This window comes from Heterodontus francisci, chromosome 13, assembly GCF_036365525.1.
Source record: "Heterodontus francisci isolate sHetFra1 chromosome 13, sHetFra1.hap1, whole genome shotgun sequence".
In the NCBI taxonomy this organism is placed as follows: domain Eukaryota; kingdom Metazoa; phylum Chordata; class Chondrichthyes; order Heterodontiformes; family Heterodontidae; genus Heterodontus; species Heterodontus francisci.
This window is the reverse complement of record NC_090383.1, coordinates 75,268,642-75,283,380: the sequence shown is the minus strand read 5'-3', so window position 1 is coordinate 75,283,380 and position 14,739 is coordinate 75,268,642. Positions and strand designations below refer to the sequence as shown.

General features: G+C 41.5%; 1 protein-coding gene across 2 annotated transcripts in view; it reads right to left on the bottom strand.

Annotated features, from left to right (window-relative positions):
• ppp2r5a (protein phosphatase 2, regulatory subunit B', alpha isoform) overlaps positions 1-6,257 on the bottom strand; it is a 183,110-nt gene extending 176,853 nt beyond the window's left edge. The window contains exons 1-2 of one of the 2 annotated variants that reach the window (XM_068044126.1): positions 6,029-6,257; positions 5,554-5,725 (exon numbers count right to left, since the gene is read on the bottom strand). In XM_068044126.1, coding sequence (XP_067900227.1) covers positions 5,554-5,713 — 160 coding nt within the window. In that variant the 5' untranslated portion in view covers positions 5,714-5,725; positions 6,029-6,257. Of the gene's footprint in view, positions 1-5,553; positions 5,969-6,028 lie in introns of those variants that run through there. The other variant, XM_068044125.1, reaches the window with a different exon arrangement.
• Between the last annotated feature and the right edge of the window lie 8,482 nt (positions 6,258-14,739).

Sequence of the window (14,739 nt, the reverse complement as noted above, 5' to 3'; positions counted from 1 at the left end):
CCTTAAGCTTTGACTTTTTACTATTATTACTCATTCTGATTCTAATTTCTGCTGCACTCTTCTGCTTATATCTTCTGCCCCTTCCTGCCACATTTTGATTACTGTTCGCCTCTTCACTACCCTGCACCGACGCTCTCTCGTTCCTTTTTGATTTTTTTTAAACTTCCCTTCAATTGAAACCCCCCCCCCCCACCCCGCAACTAATTAGTTTAAAGTCTTATCTACAACCCTAGTTATACGATTTGCCAGGACACTGGTCCCAGCATGGTTCAAATGAAGCCCGTCCCAACGGAACAGCTCTCACCTTCCCCAGTAGTGGTGCCAGTGCCCCATGAATCGGAACCTATTTCTCCCACACCAATCTTTGAGCCACGCGTTTACCTCTCTAATCTTATTTACCCTACGCCAATTTGCACGTGGTTCAGGTAGTAATCCGGAGATTATTACCTTTGAGGTTCTGCTTTTTAATTTAGCCCTGAGCTGCTCATAGTTCCTCAGCAGAACCTCTTTCCTAGTCCTACCTATGTCGTTGGTACCTACGTGGACCACGACAACTGGATCCTTCCCCTCCCACTCCAAGTTCCTCTCCAGCCCAGAAGAGATGGCCTTAACCTTGCTACCAGGTAGGGAACACAGCCTTCAGGACTCCCTGTCTTTGCTGCAGAGAACAGTATCTAGTGCCCTAAAACTATGCTAATGCCTATTACTTCTACATTTCTCTTTTCTCCCCCACTTGAATGGCACTCTGAACCACGGTGCTGTGGTCAGTCCGCTCATCCTCCCTGCAGTCTGTGCCCTCGTCCACACCAGGAGCAAGAACCTCGTACCTATTGGATAAGGGCACTGGCTGAGGTTTCTCCAAAGCTATATTGTGGATCCCCATGCCTGCCTCCCTCGCAGTCACACCCTTCTGTACCTGACCACGGTCCAAATTTGATGTAATTAATCTAAGGGGTGTGACTGTCTCCTGAAAGGTGACTCGCCCCTCCCTGATGTGTCGCAGTGTCCGCAGCTCGGACTCCAACTCATCAACTCTGAGCTGAAGGTCCTCGAGCAGCCAACACTTGCTGATGTGGCCACCATGGATCACACCGGTGTCCACCAGCTCCCATTTACTACAGCTGCAACACATCGCCTGCCAGCCGTCTCTAAACTATTTAATTAATTAATTTGGATGTTAAATATTTGGATGCTTGATGCTATGTTTGACTTAAATTAATTTAATTTAAAAGCACCTGTTTAAGCAATCAATGGTAATTAATACTTCTAGTCCTACTCTGTGTTTATACGCTTATAATAACACTTACTGTTACACTACCTTGATTTTAAAAAATTTAATTACCCAGCTCCTAATTTGAACCAATACCCTCACTGCTGGTCCCTCTATATATGGTAAGTTACAAAATCCGCCTTAGTTTTTAGTTTTTATACTAATGAATCGATCAAGTCTTATTTTATATTTGATTAACTTAGATTAACTTAAAAACTTACCGGTATACTCACCCCGGCCTGCTTCTGTTTCCCCGTGCTCTGTTGATTGTGACATCACTTTTCGATTTTTGATTTGCCTCCGAACCTCCCGCTCCTATCCCACTGCTTCTCTCCAGATCATCAAGGCTCTGGCACGCTTTTTGAATACTCTCCTCTCCCGCCACTTCTCTCCGAATCTCTTATATCTCTTCTACATTTTAGAAACTTAAATTTGGAACACCACATCATGAATTACTTACGGGGTTGGTACGGAATCATATAATGTACTATGGATTAGAAAGCAGCAAAGGATTTAAAACATTATTTGCGTTTCCTTTAGATTAAAATTATGTAACACCCTCAGGCTGTTTTACCATATTTAAGACACTTTTTTAATAAGTGCTGATGATCGCTGATAGCATGCATAATATTCAATATAGGATAATGTTGCTGAAAATCTATTAGCCCTGTGAGATATTCACAAAAACGTTACCGAGAATACATAATTGTACTATCAGATTTGATTACCAAGATTGTCTTCCATATATTCCATAGCTTGTTACACACACATTTATGTAACTGCAGGCACTGTACTGTCTATCCATAATTCATTATTAGCTGCATAAAATGTTTCAAGTGTCATAAGTAGATGAATATGTTTAGAAAATTTGGGGATCAGAATTATTTGAATTTTAACATAAAAAAACACCTACTCATAACACCATTTTAAGCTTCAAATGGGAAACATGGATTGTTTGAAATTACTGGCATTTATGCAATGCTTTTGACAGAATAAATATCTCAAGGCGCTTCACAGAGAAGAAACCAATGCCGAGCAACAAAAAAGAGCTGTGCAGATGACCATAAACTAAGTTGAAGGTAGGAGTTGAAGAGGCTTCTGAAGATGGGAACTGAGGTTCGGAAGGGAATTTGAGAGCTGGTGAATGCTCTGCCACAGTAAGATGGGGGGACGGTAGGGTTGGCGAAAGCATGCCATGTCAGAAGACCAACGACAACTTATATTTATACGGTATAGGGCCTTTAACATAATAAAACATCTCTATGCACCTCACAGGAGAATTATAAAACAAAATATGACACCGAACCACATCAGGAGATATTAGGTCAGATGACCAAAGCTAGGTCAAAGAAGTAGGTTTTAAGAGGTGTCTTGAAAAAGGAAAGCGAGGAAGAGGTGTAGGACCAAAGTACACAAGACTGCGAGGTGGAGGAAGAAAGGCCAAGCAAATTAATATGAACATATGAATACAGAGGCTGATGAAGTCTAGAGTGAGAGGCAAGTGGGAGTTAGTACAGATAAGTTGCAGGCCGTGCAATTTTAACAATTTGCAATTTATGCAGGGAAAGAAAGTGTTCAATCACATTGTTGGTGTTTAGCAATTTCAGTGGAAATACATAAAGAAAGGAAATATTGTGGAACGCATTCACCATTGAAAAAAGGAAATCAAAAAAGATGGGTTAAAGCTCACCGATGAGAAACAAAACTGATTTTAATTTATTTTATAGAAAACACTTCATCAAAGCTCCAACCTCTGTCTTCCCTAAACACATCAAAAAACAAAAAATTAATATATTATTTGAAATGTACTATTTTCTTTCCTTGAAATTACAACCGGGTAAGAGTCATAGTTATTTACAGCACAGAAGGAGGCCATTTGGCCCCTCTAGTCCATGCTGGCTCTCCATGGAGCTATGCTGTCAGTCCCTCTCCCCGCCTCATCCCCATAGCCCTGCAAGTATATTAATCCCAGGTGGCCATCCAGCTTCCTCTTGAAGTGATTGATCGTCTTCGCTTCCACCGCCCTTGTGGACAGCGAGTTCCAGGCCATTACCACCCGCTGTGTAAACAGTGCTTCCTCATATTCCCCCTGCACCTCGTGCCCAAAACTTTCAATCTGTGTCCCCTAGTCCTTCTACCATTGGTTAACGGGAACAGCTTTTCCTTGTCTAACTTATCTAAGCCAGTCATAATCTTGTATACTTCATTAAATCTCCCCTCAATCTCCTTTGTTCCAAGGAGAACAAACACAGCTTTTCCAATCTAATCTTGTAACTAAAATTCTCCATCCCTAGAACCATTCTGGTAAATCTCCTCAGCACCCTCTCACAAACCCTCACATCCTTCCTGAAGTGTGGTGATCAGAATTGGATGCAATACTCCAGTTGGGGCTTTGCCAGAGATCTGTAAAGGTTCAGCATAACTTCCCTGCTTTTGTACTCAACGCCCCGATTTATGAATCCCAAGATCCCATATGCTTTATTAACCACTCTCTCAATATGTCCTGCCACCTTCAAAGACCAATTCACATGCACCCCAGGTCCCTCTAATTTCTACAACAATTGCAGTTTTAATTGAATATTACAGGTCAATCATTTTTACTTCACCAGCACCACCTACTTAATTCCCTTTGAAGAATGTACTGTAAATGCATATAACTTGGTATGTAGATTGCCAATTTCAAGATTCAGTGCCAGCAGCAGACACAAATCAGTTTTCTACATCAGTAGCAAACATTTTTAATACTTCCCTACACCAAGTTAGCTTTTAAATTCTATTACATTAAACTACCAGTTGTAAACTTTCGAAAAAACACTGGTATACAAATTGCTCAACATACTGAATAGAACGAGAAACAACAAACAAAAAAAATCAACAATGCTGCCATGCACTTATTAGGACATATAAAGTTCTCAAGAGATCTCATCTTAAAATGGAAGCCAACAACTTTATGCATTTGAAGAACCACAATAATGTTCACATATATCTTTTTAATAACACAAATTTGATGTTGAAGATTGTAAACTAATATTTTAGTAATTCAGGACCAGTAAATTCTCTCAATCACTGAATCTTCAAGGAAGAGGTAAACACAAAATCTCCAACTTTAGAATAAATAAAGCAAATTAAAAACTATCATAGGCAGAGAAAAGAGAAACTGGTGAAATCAGTGAATGTTAATACTTCTCAGTGAGAATGAGGAATAAAGTTTCTGAACTTCAATACTATTACGGGTTAGGGGGTGAAGGGGTAGAGTATCTGAACTATGCTACTTCTGAGCATCAAGTCTCTTAATACTTTTCAGGCTAAATGTGACCCGAAGTCTCTGAACGTCTATATTTTTATTGGTGAACTGGAGGACAGGCGGGTTAAATTCTGACCCTTGATACTCAAGTTGAGTGGGAGCTAAAGCCTCTGAAGTTAGAAAGTATTATTTGTGAATGGGAAAACAGTCTCTCAACAATGACAACTCTATGTGAATGGGGCTAACATTTTTAACCTCAATAATATTATTTTGATGCATGGGAGAATAATCTGAATTATATACCTGTGAGGGTGATATTTTGATGAGCGAATAGGGGACAGGGCAAACTCTCCAAATCACAATACACTGATGGGTAAGGCATAAAAATCTTTACTGTTGATACTTTGACCAAAATCTGTTCTTATCGAGTGGGAATACAGCACTAAAGAGTGAGGTCGGTCTGTTGCTGGTTGAGGGCGTGTTATTTTGACAGATGAACGAGTGTGGTATCTGAACTTTGATGGACAACTGAATTTGAATACCTTGATGAATGAATGGGGTTGATACTCAAAACTGGATACTTTAATGGGTGATGCGGTGGGCTCCGAACCTCAACAGTTTTAGGTGAATGGCAGTGCTGTCTACAACACGATATTTTGATGGTCTCTGAACCTTGATATTTTGATGGATGAATAGAGGTGATCTTTGAACTTGGATGGGCGAAGGGTTTCTGAAACTCGGTACTTTGATGGGTAAGTGGGGGGCGTTCTCTGAACCTGATACTGATGAGGAAATAAAAACAAGAAATGCTGGAATCACTCAGCAGGTCTGGCAGCATCTGTGGAAAGAGAAGCAGAGTTAACGTTTCGGGTCAGTGACCCTTCATCGGAACTGATGAGGGTGGTTTCTGAACCTGGATATTTTAATGTGAGTGGGGGTGGTGTTCAAAATTGGATTTTTTGATCGATCACGGGGCTGCTTTCAGCACCTGCATATATTCATGGTTAAACGAACAAGGTTAGTCCCTGGATCTTGGTACCTTTGAGGGGTGGGAGAAGCAGGATCTCGACCGGGTTGTTCCGACTCCTGAATTGTGACGATCCCTGCGACCTCTTCTGCCTGGCCGCTTTCCGCACGGATTTCCTGGTGAAACCATCCACTTTTTCCGCCGCTGTCACCACAGCCGCCGTTGCCGACATCTTCTAAAAAAACTGGTGACCACACCGACAGGAAAATTAGCGGCACGGGAGAGTGGTGGGAGGCAGCGGGGCGATGGATCGTGTATATATGAAGTAGATCCAATAAAAGGCTTTAAGTAACCGTCGGGAGGGGCAAAATAAAAAGTGCAGGCGATAATATAGATAAGCTAATATTGGCGGCGAGGGCCGGAGCTCCGTCCCCAGCCCCCCGCGGCCTGCACCACTCCGCTGCCCCCTCCCCTGCGAGTGGCTGTCGGCCGTCTCTCCCCCCACCCCCCCTTCCCCGCCAAGCTGGAGCTAACACGCTGTCAATACCCGCGACCTGCCGCTGTCGCCTTCACTCGCAGCCACTCTCTGCATGTCCATCAACGGACGGGCCGCAGCCGCCTCCCGCAGTTTACAAAACAAAAACAAGAATTTTTTTTTTTGCACTTTTCAACGGACGGAAACCGTTCGAGATCAATCGTGACCTTAAATTTTTTTTTAAAACACAGATTTAAAAAAAAGGCCACCAACTATCGCCGCCTCCCTCGCGCGCTCCAAAACACACCAATTGAGTTAAGATCAACCAATCTTGTTGAGCGGAAATGTGGGGCTGGCTATGATTGGCGTGTGGCTGACCAATCGCAAATCGGGAAACGGCATTCCCTCGCGTGCATTCGCAGTGTTGTTGCCGTCATCAGGCGAATCAGGAGGGCCCAGAGGCGGGGCATCCACAAACAAGCGAGTTTGGCGGAGGCCATATTGTTTAAAGGGCACGTGGTAACTGATGTCAGTTTGATTGGCCGTTGGAGTGTGACGGAGTCGTGTTATTGTGGTATCAGTTGGTGTGGTTCTGTGGAGGTATTTGTGTCTTAGGAGGAAAGGTGTTGCTCATGTTTCAACTTCGGTATTATTATATGTGTTGTTACTTTAGACTTCTAGTCGTTGAAGTATTTTGCACCCTATTTATGATCGGCATTTTCGGTTTCTTTATTGCTACAAATTACTGAAGTTAAATTTTCAAAATGAAGAAATCTAAATGTTTCTTTGGTTACTTGTGTGTAGTGATATCTTATATTTGTGATACTGTATTGTAATAGACTCAAATAATCTTTAATACATTGCAATACATTTTACCTTTTAGAAAATTAACATGATAAACTTTAGTAGCTTCTGAAAATTAATTTCTAACCCCGTTAATTCTGACATGCATCGAGTTACAGAAAGCAGCGTGCTTAAGATAAGTTAAAATGGTTGATGAACACAGCTTTTGGGCACAGACTATTTATTTGTTTATTAGGTAATTCAATTCACACAAAAGAGAATGCACAAGGACTATTAAAATGTAACTTTGTTGACTTTAGGTAGTGAGTTCATTTATATTTTTTGAATTTTAAAAAATATATAATTGAAGGTGCTTTTATATTGAATAAAGATATTCGATTATGAAATTGTGGATTTATTTTAGTAAGTTCACAAAATAAAAATAGTAGACCTCGATAACTAGGTTTGTATCAAAATAAATAAAAACTGCGTCTTTATTTATTACCAGTTCAGATCCACAGTTATTTCAGCTTCAGATTTTCAATAGTTCCTGTTGCTACTGTGCTGGACAACAACATGTCTATAAAATATTAGCACAGAAAATGCTGGAAATACTCAGCAGGTCAGGCAACATCTATGGGGAAAGAAACTTCTGTTGAAAGGTCATCAACCTGAAATGTTAACAGATGCTACCTGACCTGCTGAGTATTTTCAACATTTTCTGTTTTTTTTTAAATTTCAGATTTCCAGTATCTGCAGAAGTTTGTTTTGGTATTAAGGGTCCTATATATAATGAAGTAAAAAAGAAAATAAATAGAAATGCTAAAAAGATAGAGTAGGTCAGTAAACATCTGCAAAGAGAAGAGCAGGTTATAATATTTTGTGTTTGTACCATTCATCAGTATTCCATAATACAAATTTAAATACATCACCTGCTCTGATTACAAATCCAATCCTATAACAATAGGAATGTATTGAACATGGCTTTCTACTGCAGACCTCTGCTTGAATCAGGAATGTATTTGCCTGAAGTACTATGAAGTAGTAAATAACAAACATACAGCGATTAAAAAAACATAGACAAGTAAAGAAATGTATAGCAACAGATAAAAATGTTGAATATTGTTTGATACCTTGGTGATGATTTCTGGCCTCCATTTCCTCATTCTAGGTCAGTGGACCTTGTTTACACAAGTCTGCACCTTTGCCCACCCAATGACTGTATCCAAAATAGAATAGCACCATATTATATTTCCTTAGATTGGTCCTCCCAGAAATATAATAAACTAACCTCCATAGTTAAATTTTGCCAATAAAAAAACTTCAAGAAAATGTTCATTGGAGGCAATGTAGTTAAGAATCACTTTATTTAGAAAAGCTTTCTATTAAGGTGGTAAAATTAAAATTATCTACCACTGCCTGCAAAATTCATGTTCTTTTTGAGGAGAGCAAGGTATTAATGTGGAAGTGTCTTCTTGGGAAAAATAAAGATTACAGGCCAGAAATATCACTCTAAGAATTGAAGAATTACTGTCAGTCCTGGATCAGGTACTCTTAACACAGTTCTTTAATCTCCTATTGCAAAGTTATTTCCTGAATAATTGCTAATCTCTTTAATAATCAAGCAAAACTACAGAAAATTAATCTATTACATTTCCATAAAATTACACACTCTTCCCCTAGTTATTACAACATAGAAATTGATTGTATCCAGTCTCGTGTTTGATAATCTCAATTTATCATTTAATGTGGAAAATGATCAGACTGGAAGGGCATTAAACAATGGGATTGCCATATGAAAGGTAGCAATAGAGGTCAGAGAGATAAAGCATAATTCACAGGTGCGTGGTAAGCAGTATACAGTGCTCGTTCAATTCCACTTGTGTTCTGTTATGATTACTGTACTACAGTGGGACAGTCTAATTTTGGAAGAAGTAATGGACTGGACTGGAAAATGCAGCTATGAGGAAAGATTGGATAGGTTGTGGTTGTTCTCCTTGGAACAGAGAAGTATGGTATAGTTTTTTTTTTACTTTGAGGCCAACCAGATGGACTCCAATTTTTTTTTCAGTCCTGTACATTTCTGGTGCCTCGATTCCCATTTCAAACTAAATATTTGTCCAGTTCCTTTTTGAAGGAGTTCATCTATTTAACTGAACTACTTGTTGTGAATCAGTTTCATATAATTATTATTTTGCAGGGAAAATAAAACACTCTAAACTCTCTAATTTGAAGCTTGCTAACTTTGAATTTATGGCCTCCATAGGAGCAGGAATAGGCCATTGAGCCTGCCCTGCCATTCAATATGATCATGGCTGATCATCCACTTCAATGCTTTTTTCCCATACTATCCTCATATCCCCTTATGTCATTTGTATTTAGAAATCTGTCAATCTCTGCTTTAAACAAACTCAATGACTGAGCATCCACAGCCCTATGGGGTAGAAAATTCCAAAGATTCACAACCCTCTGAGTAAAGAAATTTCTCCCCATCTCTGTCCTAAATGGCTTCCCCCTTATTTTGAAATTATGTCCTCTGGTTCTAGACTCTCCAATCAGGGGAAACATCTTGCCTGCATCTACTCTGTCTATCCTTTAAGTATTTTGTAGGTTTCAATAAGATCACTGCTCATTCTTCGAAACTCTAGAGAATACTGGCCCAGTTTCCCCAATCTCTCTTAATAAGACAGTCCCACCATCCCAGGAACAAGTCTGGTGAACCTTTGCTGCACTCCCTCAATGGCAATAATATCCTTCCTAGGGTAAGGGTATCAAAACTGCATACTGTACTCCAAGTGTGATCTAACCAAGGTTCTATACAATTGAAGCAAGACTTCACTACACCTGCACTCAAATCCTCTTGTGATAAAGGCTAACATACCATTAGCCTTCTTAATTGCTTGCTGTACCTGCATGTTAGCTTTCAGTGACTTATTGATAAGGACGCCCAGGTCCCTTTGTACATCTACACTTTCTGATCTCTTACCATTTAAGAAATACTCTGCACATCTGTTCCTCCTACCAAAGTGGATAACCTCACATTTTTCCACATTATATTCCATCTGCCACGTTCTTGCCCACTCGCTAAGTCTGTCCAAATCCCTTTGAAGCTGCTTTGCATCTTCCTCACAACACACATTCCCACATAGTTTTGTGTCATCCGCCAACTTGGAAATTCTACATTTGGTCCCCACATCTAAATCATTGATAAATATTGTGAACAGCTGGGGCCCAAGCACTGATCCCTGTGGAACCGAACTAGTCACAGCATGCCAACACGAGAATGATCCATTTATTCCTACTCTCTGCTTTCTGCCTGTTAACCAATCTTTAATCCATGCCAGTATATTACCTCCTATCCCATGTGCTTTAATTTTGCTAACCAACCTCCAGTTCTGGATTCAGAGCCAAGTCAAATAATGTGTTAAAATGTTGAGAAGTGTGGATTTAAGTCCTGAATTAAGGCTCCCCTTGATCTTTTCTGAGCCTTTCTTAAGTCCCAGAATTATCTCTGATGCTCTTTGGACTGTCTCCAACACATCAATGTCCCTTTCAAGGTCAGTGCCCAAAACTGCACATAATATTTGAAAGCTGATAATAACAGTGATTAATTACAATATTAGATTAACTTACTCTGACATTCAATCAAATGCTCTTTAAATTTATCCTGATACTTAATTTTTGTTTTTTAAATACTCTCTTTCTCTTTGGCCTCCTTGTCTCGAGAAACAATGAGTAAGCGCCTAGAGGTGGTCAGTGGTTTGTGGAGCAGCGCCTGGAGTGGCTATAAAGGCCAATTCTAGAGTGACAGACTCTTCCACAGGCGTTGCAGATAAAATTGGGGCTGTTACACAGTTGGCTCTCTCCTTGCACTTCTGTCTTTTTTCCTGCCAACTGCTAAGTCTCTTCGACTTACCACTCTTTAGCCATGCCTTTATGGCTGTCTTCCAGTTCTGGCAATCACTGGCAACTGACTCCCATGACTTGTGGTCAATGTCACAGGACTTCATGTCACGTTTGCAGACATCTTTAAAGCGGAGACATGGACAGCCGACGGGTCTGAGTCCAGTGACGAGCTCGCTGTACAATGTGTCCTTGGGGATCCTGCCATCTTCCATGTGGCTCACATGGCCAAGCCATCTCAAGGGCCGCTGGCTCAGTAGGGTGGATATGCTGGAGATGTTGGCAACCTCGAGGACTTCTGCATTGGATATAGGGTCCTGCCATCTGATGCCAAGGATTCTCCGGAGGCAGTGAAGATGGAATGAATTGAGACGTCGCTCTTGGCTGACATACGTTGTCCAGGCCTCGATGCCGTAGAGCAAGGTACTGAGGACACAGGCTTGAAATACTCGGACTTTTGTGTTCCGTGTCAGTGCACCATTTTCCCACACCCTCTTGGCCAGTCTGGACATAGCAGCGGATGCCTTTCCCATGCGCTTGTTGATTTCTGTATTGAGAGACAGGTTACTGGTGATAGTTGAGCCTAGGTATGTAAACTCTTGAACCACTTCCAGAGCGTGGTCGCCGATATTGATGGATGGAGCATTTCTAACGTCCTGTCCCATGATGTTCATTTTCTTGAGGCTGATGGTTAGGCCAAATTTGTTGCAGGCAGCCGCAATCCTGTCGATGAGTCTCTGCAGACACTCTTCTGTGTGGGATGTTAATGCAGCATCGTCAACAAAGAGGAGTTCCCTAATGAGGACTTTCTGTACTTTGGTCTTTGCTCTAAGACGGGCAAGGTTGAACAACCTGCCATCTGATCTTGTGTGGAGGAAAATTCCTTCTTCTGAAGACTTGAACGCATGTGAGAGCAGCGGTGAGAAGATCCCAAACAGTGTAGATGCGAGAACACAGCCCTGTTTCACGCCACTCAGGATAGGAAAGTGGTCAGATGAGGCACCGCTATGCTGAATTGTGCCTTTCATCTTGTCATGGAATGAGGTGATGATACTTAGTAGCTTTGGTGGACATCCGATCTGTGCTAGTAGTCTGAAGAGACAATGTCTGCTGACAAGGTCAAAGGCTTTGGTGAGATCTATGAAAGCAACGTAGAGGGGCATCTGTTGTTCGTGCCATTTCTCCTGTAGCTGGCGAAGGGAGAACAGCATGTCAATGGTGGATCTCTCTGCTTAAAAGCCGCACTGTGCCTCAGGGTAGACACGCTCAGCCAGCTTCTGGAGTCTGTTTAAAACGACTTGAGCGAAGACTTTCCTCACTATGCTGAGCAGGGAGATTCCACAGTAGTTGTTGCCTTCACCGCGGTCACCCTTGTTCTTATAGAGGGTGATGATATTGGCATCGCGCATGTCCTGTGGTACTGCTCCCTCGTTCCAGCTCAGGCAAATCAGTTCATGGAGTGCTGAGAGTATAGTAGGCTTGGCACTCTTGATTATTTCAGGGGTAATGCCGTCCTTTCCAGGGGCTTTTCCACTGGCTAGAGAATCAATGGCATCACTTGAGTTCTGATTTTGTTGACTGTTCGTCCAGCTCATCCATGACTGGCAGAGACTGGGCTGCATTGAGGGTGGAATCAGTGACAACATTTTCCCTGGAGTACAGTTCTAGGTAGTGCTCCACCCAGCGGTCCATTTGCTTGTGTTAGTCAGTGATCCTTTCCCTTGATTTAGACTTGAGGAGGGTGATCTTCTTGATGGTTTGCCCAAAAGCTCTCTTAATGCCATCATACATTCCTCTGATGTTTCCAGTGTCGGAGACCAGCTGAATACGACAGCATAGGTGTTGCCTGTAGTCATTTGCACAGCACCTGGCTGTTCTTCGTGCAGCACTTCTGACTACTTTAAGTGCTATGGATGTTAACTCGCTCGGGGCTTTCTTGTAGTTCAACAGTGCAATGCGCTTAGCGGCTATGACAGGTTCCAGCTCTTCAAAGTGAGATTGAAACCAGTCTGCATTCTGCTTCTCACATTTGTCAAAGGTGGTCATTGCTGAGTCTTAAATGGCGTCTCTGATGTGGACCCACTTCGTCTCTGCATCCCCTGCAGGAGTGTTTTGAAGGGCTTTTTCAAGTGAATTTAGAAATTATGTAACAGCTGTGGATAAGAAATAATAGCTTTGTGTTAATTAGAGTTAGGGGTGACAAGGTGGCTGAGAGGTTAAAGCAATGGATTGTTAATTGTGGAGGCTAGTTAATTTAGATGGTTTGTGTGTAATACAGGTTCAAACTCCATACTGGTCAAGTCTGCTGCCTGCTGCTGTTTTGCCTAAATGATAACTGTTACAGTCAGAATGGTATGTTTCTTCCCTGGTTCCAGGATCAAGGATGCCACTAAGCAGCTGCTAAAAATTCTGAGGGCAGGGGTAGTGAACAACCAGAAGTCGTGGTCCATATTGGTACCAATGACGTTGGTCGAAAGAATGTTGAGGTCCTGCAGTCAGATTTTAGAAAGATAGGAAGGAAATTAATAAACAGAACCTCAAAGGTAGTAATCTCTGGATTACTTCTGGTGCCATGCACTAATGAGTACAGAAATAGGAGGAAAGCGCAAATGAATGTGTAGCCAGAGAGATGGTGCAGGAGGGAGGATTTTAGATTTCTGGGTCTGGTTCTGGTGGTGGGAACTGTACAAGCTGGATGGGTTGCATCTTAACGATATCCTTGTTGGGGGTTTTGCTAGTGCTGTTGGGGAGGGTTTAAACTAGCATGGCAGGAGGATGGGAGCCTGAGCACAGGTTCACGAGGGAGAGAAGCAAAGCTGGAAATGGAAGGCAGAAAATTATTAAGCTAGTCTATAAAGAGGGGGGATAAATAAGGAGCATCGTATTATCGGTTAAACAAGCAATTACAGCTGTGAGGAGGTCTGATCTGCTGGAATGATCATCAAATTAGGCCATCTGAAAAAAAGGAACAATCACACTGCTGGGAGTGTACAATAGATCTTCAAACGGTCAGAGGAAGACAGAAGAACAAACATGTGGGAAAATTTCTGAGAAGTGCAAAAACAATAGGGCAATGATAGGGGATTTCAATAACACTAATACCCTACCCCTAATGGGATAGAATCAGTGTAAAAGATATCGAAGGTGCAGAATTCTTAAAATGCATTCTGGAGAACTTTTTTAGCCAGTCCGTAGCAAGCCCATCAAGAGAAGGGACATTTGTGGACAGTTCTAGGGAAGGAAGCTGGGCGGGTGGAAGAGCTATCAACAGGAGAACATTTTGGTGGTAGTGATCATAATTCAGTTGTATTAATGTAGTTTTGGAAAAGGATAAAGATAGACCAGGAGTAAATGTTCTCAACTGGGGAAAGGCCAATTTTACGAAGGCTGAGATGTGATTGAGCAAAAATGGACTGGAAGCAGCTACCTGAAGGTAAATCAGTCAGTGCCGGAGTAGTGGGGGCATTAAAGCAGGAAATGGAGAAGATTCAGAGCTAATATATTCCCACAAAGGAAAAGGGTATGCCTCCTGAACCTAGAGCCCCCTCAATGTTAAACAGCATATCAGGCAGGATAAGGCAAAAAAGTGAAACTTATATCAGATATCGAGAGCTCAGTGTTGCAGAAAGCCTAGCGGTGTATAGAAAGTGCAGGGGTAAAATTAAAAAGGAAATTTAGGAAGGCAAAAACAGGGCATTAAAAATATTGGCAAGTAAAATCAAGAAAAACCCAAATATATTATAAATAGATGAACAGCAAAAGGATAACTAAGGAAAGAGTAGGCCCAATTAGAAACCAAAATGGTAACTTGTGTATGCAAGTGGAAAACATGGGCATGGTTCTCAATGAATTCTTTGCACTGCCTTCACAAAAGAGGGAGATATGCAGATGTTATGGATGTGTGTGAAATATTGGATAAATATAGTGAGAGGAAATATTAAGGGGTTTAGTATCTTTGAAAGTTGATAAATCACCAGGCCTAGATGAAATATATCTAAGGCTGTTAAGATATGCAAGGGAGGAAATACCAGAGCCTCTGACCATCATTTTCCAATCCCCTTTGCCTACAAGTGTGGTGCTGGAAGACTGCCAAAATT